General features: G+C 45.0%; 1 protein-coding gene across 2 annotated transcripts in view; it reads right to left on the reverse strand.

Moving 5' to 3' along the window:
* Positions 1-7,500, reverse strand: part of tbc1d22b (TBC1 domain family, member 22B) — a 98,439-nt gene that overhangs the window by 54,713 nt on the left and 36,226 nt on the right. For both annotated transcript variants that reach the window (XM_063208706.1, XM_063208705.1), the window contains one exon: positions 7,084-7,149. In XM_063208706.1, coding sequence (XP_063064776.1) covers positions 7,084-7,149 — 66 coding nt within the window. The remainder of the gene's footprint in view (positions 1-7,083; positions 7,150-7,500) is intronic.

Below are 7,500 nucleotides of genomic sequence, written 5' to 3' on the forward strand. Positions count from 1 at the left end.
AAAACAAACAAACAAACAAGACGAATAGAGCTGAGGAGTTGATACACGAGTCAGAAACAAGAGCGACAAAGAACCCACTCCTCAGGGACACACATCTGTGTGTGTGTGTGTGTGTGTAGTGTGTGTGTGTGTGCATTCATCTGTGTGCATGTGAATACCGTATGTGTGCATACCTTATGTTGAGAGAGAGGAAAAAAACAGAGAGAGAGAGAGAGAGAGAGAGAGAGAGAGAGAGAGAGAGAGAGAGAGAGAGAGAGAGAGAGAGAGAGTGTGCATGTATAGGTGTAGGTGTTCCTCTGTGTGTGCGCGTGCTTGTCAGTCTGCGTTAGTGCGTACATGCGTGAGCGCATGTGAGAAACTCATATGTGTGCATGTGAAAATAATGCGTGTGCCCACTGTATGCTGATATGTGCATGCACATCTGTGCATCTCTCTCCCACTGCACTGCACCGGCTGATTGCTGCGGGGGGAATACATCAGCAGCAATAACAACAGGAAACAGCCCCTGCTAACCAGCAGTCAAAGCTAACACTGGGAGCCACACTTTGACGGCAGACCTGAACTCCTCCGACTGCTGCGTGTCAGGTTAAAACAGCCCAGCGGGAGTGGTATGGTATAGCACAGAGAGGGAGGTGGGGAGGAAGACTAAGGGGAGAGAGGGATAGAGAAAGAGACAGAGATGAGGAGAGAAAACGAGTGAGACAATAAAGGGCAGGGCAAAGAAAGAGTTGTAGGAATGGAGTACCAGAGGGAATCATATACTTGGTAAACCAATTACGAACCTGAGAAAGAAAATACAACACAAAAGAAGACAAGGCATACGGGAGGGAGAGAGAGAGAGAGAGAGAGAGAGAGAGAGAGAGAGAGAGAGAGAGAGAGAGAGAGAGAGAGAGAGAGAGAGAGAGAGAGAGAGAGAGAGCTCCACAATAATAACAAATAATAACAAGCATTACTGTAGCTGTTGTTGCTGTGATTTGTGAGGGAAAAGACGTGGAGACCAAAAAGCAGAGGTAGTGATGTACTTACACAGTTGAATCTAATACTTTTCTTATTTTCACTCTTCTTTGAGTGTTGAATGAACTCTACAAAATTCACAGGGAAGGTAAAACTCATAGGTAGTGAAGCTGAAGAACAGGACGGATAATCGGCCTCCACCGAGGTCATGCCCACTATTCCTCACACCACTCCACCCCTTCACCCTGACAGTCTGGCCGACAGTCACTGTGGTCAGTCAATCTCTACACAGTACATTTTGCAGTGTTAATTCAACACTTGGGGATTTTTTGCCTTTTGTGCCTTAATTATTGATAGGACAGTGCGAGAGGGACAGGAAATGAGTGGGGGCAGAGGCATAGTGGCCCAGTGCCCAACTGTTAGGCCACAGTAGAGCTTAGAGAGCCGATTTAAAGAAGAAATGAAACGAATATTAATTGTTGGAATTTTACAGTTTGTGCTGCATATTACAAAAGTTCCAAGCTTTGTGATTAAAACAAGATATTGTGTGTGTAACAATTTATCCAGGAAGTCATCTTAAAACGTGCTCAAAATGAGCAATATTTTGCCCAGTAGTGCGAATTTATTGTCTTATGCGTGACGTCATAAGGTTGACACAGTCCAACTCCGAACCCACAAAGTTATAGTAGTCAATGGCGGCGTATATGGCTAGTAAATCAAAGCACAGTGGAAAATATTGTGTTCGTGGCGGTCCAAATGGTACAGGTTGCAACAAGTACAAGCTTCACTGAAGGCATCTCTCTGCACAAGTTTCTTTAAGTCAAAATTACTGGAACTGTTGCTGACAAGGAAAAGGCAAAACAACGCTGATCGTGTAGGAGGCATCGGCTTTTGAAGTGACCTAGATCAATGTTGTGCTCCGGGCGTGTTCCACCCCTCCTGTTGTTTACCTTAAAAAATCTGGAGACCGTGGACATGGTTGGAAATAGACTACTAGACTACCACAAGCAGTGTCTATGGATAGCAGGTGTGCCGACGGATATCTCTAGCTCGAGTGCGACGACGGGTGAGTCTGGCCGACAGCCACTTAGCATTATAGCAGCATGCTAAAGATGCTATTCCTCTCTGCCATTGTAGCACCCTAGTAGGCTACTAACAAGGGTCCTCGGTCAATGCGCTGCGGGTCGAGGCTGTGTTTCGTTACGACTCAGTGGCCGTCGGTCGTGGAGTTATTGCTTTATATGCAACAAAATCCCCTGAACCCCTGCATCCGAGCACGAACATCTGTGTTGTGTAGTAATGACTATCCATGGCCGGCGGTCGTGCAGTTATTGTGTTATACAACAACAGCTCCTGAGCACGAACATCTAAAATATACCTACACCGACTTCCAAATTGTCGCATAATGATGGGTATAACGCCATTGTTTATGAAGATTACATTAAAACCATGCTATTGGGCTACCTCGTCATACGTTTTTAAAGTAGCTGATGGTGCAATTTCGCTTCGCAGCAGCCAAAGCATCGTCCCCGCCTTGTCACGTTGCCAAAAAACAAAAAAATAAGTTAGATGCCGCGCTGGTTGATCGGTAAGTTGTCGGCATAATAATTGAGACAACGCCATTGTTTAATAAGATTTTTAAAGCTGGCTTTCAAAGTGCCAATTCGGTTTCAACCTGTCAAAGACAGCGCGGAATGTCACATCCATCTGAGAAACCGGCAGCTGGCACCCTAACATGCTCCCATATTTTCCAGCTTACCACAGCACATACAGCCTACAATATTGCGTCATATGATTGATAATATCTTAATAATAATCAGCGTGTAGCCTACGTGTTAGCCTAGTAGGAGCGCGGTGCTGTTTTGTGCCCGTCGATCCTGTGCCGAATATGGCATATCTTTCCAACCCATATGGCATAGGTGCATCATCACAGAAAAGTCTACTAGGCTTATTTGTGAGGCTTATATTCAACGTGAGTTTTTTTCCACATAATGTTAGGGGTGTGTTCTTTCGACATGTCGATGTTTGTATCTTAATGTTGGTTCCTTTATGAGATATGGGTCCTTCAAATGTATGATATTTCTGCAGCCAGCCATACTCGCAAAAAGAGGGTGTCAACCTTATGATGTCACGGCCCTGTAAATATTGTCGCACCAAAGGCACGGTTTTAAGTTGCCGTTTCAACAAGTTATGCCCGGAAAAAATATTTAAAGTTGGATTGATGTTTTAGAAATAGGCACAATATTTAATGTGAATAATAGATGAATATTCGTTTCATTTCTTCTTTAACATCAGAGAGTAGTTGGACCCAGAGTGCTCTGGAGTCTAAGGTCTCTCAGAGGCTTTGAGGTAGTTTGCAACACCTTGACGTTTTTCCAAGTATTTCAACTAACTGTAAACATCTATGCAAAAGTGGCACATAGGGTTGTATTCTGAAAAGTCTGACAAAAATAATATGACAGTAAAGTGAATGTAATGCAAAGAAGTTTTATTTAAATTGAGTGTAAACACGACTGTACAAAAAAAAAACATTTTAGAGGTATTCAATCAGTGCAAGAAAACACACTCTAAATATATCTGGCCAAAAACTTTGAAGTTTGTACCTTGAAAGCAAAAGTGTTTGCTACATAAACGTCACAGGTGACCCCGTAGACCTCAGAGTGTTAAATGTTGAATTAACAGACTTTTTTTTTACTGTGTAACTAAACTACCTGAATGATAGCCACTGTAATGACTCAATCTGTATGAGAGAGCCACACTGACAGAGAGAGAGAGAGGGGAGAGAGAGAAAGAGAGAAAGAGAGAGGGGTAGAGAGATAGAGAGAGGTAGAGAGAGAGAGAGAGAGAGAAAGAGAGAGAGAGAGGTAGAGAGATAGAGAGAGGTAGAGAGAGAGAGAGAGAGAGAGAGAGAGAGAGAGAGAGAGAGAGAGAGAGAGAGAGAGAGAGAGAGAGAGAGAGAGAGAGAGAGAGACTGCAAAATGCCAGCCGACCCAGTGGTGCTAAATGGCACAAGATCATTTCTCCTTCTTCACTCGAGTGGTTGGTTGGAGGAATGCTCCGTTCGTGCATTCAGCATCCAGAGGCGGCCGGGTCGACGATGGTGATATGATTCCATTTGCTATGCGGCGCGCAGCGCTGCTCGGGCTACTGGCAAGTGCACATCATGGCTCGGGGCTGTGCATAAAATGCCATGCTTCATTTAGGAGGGCTGCACCACTCAACGCCCCAGGTGCTTACTCTTACTCTCTTTCACTCATACTCTCTTTCACTCTTTCTCGCTCTTGCTCTCTATTTCTCTCATGCCTTCTCTCTCTCTCTCTCCTCACTCTCTCTATCTCTCAGTCTATACAAGAAGCTCAAGGACACCTCGTATACAGGACACACAACCGCACACAAGCACACATACAACATACATGCAAGGAGATTCACTCAGAATTAGATGCGTGACACTTCAGTGGCCTCCTGATTCGATTACGTTTCCAGGGGTAACAACTCGATTACAAAACAATTCTCCACGCATCACGACATACTTTTCGTTTGACCGTGTGCGTGCTGTTTAAAATTAATAAATACAAGCGCTCAGGGTAATTTTTCTATTTAATGGGTGTCTCCTATAACAAGCAGTTTGTCTAATTTTTCAATGAATATTTCCCAGTGGACTTCCTATGTCTAAACATTTTTTTGCCAGGCGCAGAGTTGTAAATACAACTTCTATAAAAATTAAATTGTTCTCTGGACTAGAACAAAGTAGGCCCTCACTGTACAAGGTAATTAAGTTACGCATACTCTACAACACTGAAAGACACTTATTTTTCCCTGATCAAAAGTGATTTTTCCATATTTCAAGGTAAGCAAATGGAAATATGTACCCGGTACTGTATGTAGGCCAGGTCGATGTGGCCTTCATGTTAAAAGCTATTCAAAGACAACACAGCAGACCACGTACGTACGTAGCAGACCCTGTTGTAACAACGTGCTCGTTCAATCGTGCATTGACGTCACGTTTGCTTTGCTATGATGTGTTTATGTAGATATCATCAAAATTAATGTATAACTGTCAGAACCTTGTAAGACCCAGCAGATCGTGTATACATGCAGGTCACTGATTGTGCTCAGGCCCATTTGCATATGTTGAGTGGATTCATGGAAATTCACCTGAAGGAAAAGGCAGGTTTGTGCGCGCGTCCATCTGTTGTGTTATGCAAATTAAAACTAAGAACTCTGGCCCAATGACAGGAGGAGTTGCAAACAGATGTGGCTTCAAATTACGAGGTTGTCAGGGTAACAGAAAGAACATAAATAAAATTGCAGCAAATGCAAAAGTATGCAAAATAGCCCTGTTTGTTTCCACCATCTCATAGCCATACACACATGAATACTAAGTCAATCCATACCGCATTGAGAAGAAAATGTACACTCGCCATACAATGACCTTAGGTCAATTAACACTGCAACTAGTCAAGACTTGTTGCTAAAATACCCAACAGACCCATTAAAATGTGAAAAGAACAGAAACAGAGTTACCATATCTGTTCTGGCAACTGTGGACAAATTATTTACATGGATATAAAAAAACTAAACTATAAGTGACTTATTTTACCAAGTTTTCCTCTGCCTGTATCAAAAAATTCACACCCACTACAATCCCTTGCCTTGATATTCCTCCATTGCCAATAGTGCGGGTACAGCACACCCACCGTCACTGGACTGACAAGTAATTTAATCCAATGAATGATACAGCACAAACTGAGACAAAATGTCTGACCAGGGGGGGTACCTGGGCTGTGTGGGGGTGGTGTGACCCCGTGACCTTGAGCTGTCTCTGGCCCTGCCTCTGGTGATGCTGACGCCCTGACCTTCAGGTGACCTTCAAAAGGAGAAATAAAAGGAACCGACCGAGGAAAAAAAAAGAAAAAAAGCAGGAAGTGTGATGAGGCACGGCAGCGCTACACCACACCGGGCCCTGCCTGAGGGGACGTGTCGGAGAGAGCCAGGATGAAGGTTAGCATGCAGATGTGGTGCGAGAGAGGAGAGAAGGGAGAACAGAAACACAGGAGGAGGAGGAGGAGGAGGAGGAGGAAGGGAGGGAGGGAGGGGAAAGAACAGAGGGGGAGAAAAAGAGGACAGGTGCAGGACTAGTGTGTGAAGAAGAGGAGGAGGAGGAAGGAGACGATGAGGATGAGGAGGAAGGAGAGTAGGTAGAGAAGGAGGAGAAGATGGTACAGGCTGAGGAAGTATGTATACGTGGAGCTCAGAGGTGGAGAGAAGAGGGAAAAGACAGATGGAGGGGGGAGGAGAGGACAAAAAGAAAAAGGAAAGGAGACAGGTGTGACTGGAGAAAAGGAGACGCTGCAAGGGGAGGGGAGGACAAAAGAGGCAGGCTGAGAGAGAGAGGAGGAGAGGAGGATGGAGGGGGAAAAGAGGTGGAGAAGCACAGAGGACAGAAGGACAGATTACACTGAAAGGACAGACTAAGCAAAAGAGCAGCGATGGAGAGAAGGAGTGGGAGAGAGGGAGCAGAGAGAAAGAAGGGTGGAAGAGAGGAGGAGAGGGTGAGAGGCAGAGAAAGAGAGAGAGGGAGATGCAGTGAGTGAGGGAGAAAGAGAGGGAGTGAGCGAGAGAAAATGAGAAGTAGAGAAAAGAAAGACTGAGAGAGAAAGAAAGCTAGCAAGACAGTGAGTGAGTGAAAGAGAAGAAGAAGAGAGAAGGAAACAGAGGAGGAGAGGGAATGAGAATAAGAGAAGACGAGAGAAGGAGAGAAAAGGGGAGGAGAAGGGAAGGAGAGAGAAGAGGAGGGTTGGAGAGAAGGATCAAGAGAAGAAGAAGGAAGGAGAAGGAGAGAGGAGAGAGAAGGAGAGAGAGAAGGAGAGAGAGAAGGAGAAAGAGGGATAAGGTGAGGGAGAGAAGGGGAGGGTGGGAGAGAGAAGGAAAGAGAGGGAAGGAGAGGAGAAAGAGAGAAGGGAACGGTGGGAAAAGGGAGAGAGAGACTGAGAAAGAGGTAATAAGAGAGATTGAAAGAGAGAGAGGGGGAAGGAGAGAGAAAGAGAGAGAGGAGAGAGAGAAGGATGGAGAGAAAAGAGAGAGAGAAGTAGAGAGAGGAAAGGAGAGCGCAGCCAGTCGGAAACTCACCTCCTGCACCAGTGGCTGCTGAAAGAGCGGGATTAGAGGGTTCGTCCTTGGGATGTCGATGTGGATCTGGAAAACACACACACACACACACACACACACACACACACACACACACACACACACACACACACACACACACACACACACACACACACACACACACACACACACACACACACACACACACAAACACACACACACACACACACACACACACACACACACACACACACACACACACAAACACAAACAACACAACACAACACCATTACCATTCAGCCCAAACAAACAAGAATCCCAAACAGATATGTTTCCTGGTGAAAATTAAAGGGGCGGGTGGATGGGGGGGTTGCATTGTGGATCAATAGAAAAACCATGAGCATAGAATTGAGTTATGAACTTTTACGCTTACAGGTA

The sequence above is a fragment of the Engraulis encrasicolus genome, chromosome 10 (assembly GCF_034702125.1).
Source record: "Engraulis encrasicolus isolate BLACKSEA-1 chromosome 10, IST_EnEncr_1.0, whole genome shotgun sequence".
Lineage (NCBI taxonomy): Eukaryota > Metazoa > Chordata > Actinopteri > Clupeiformes > Engraulidae > Engraulis > Engraulis encrasicolus.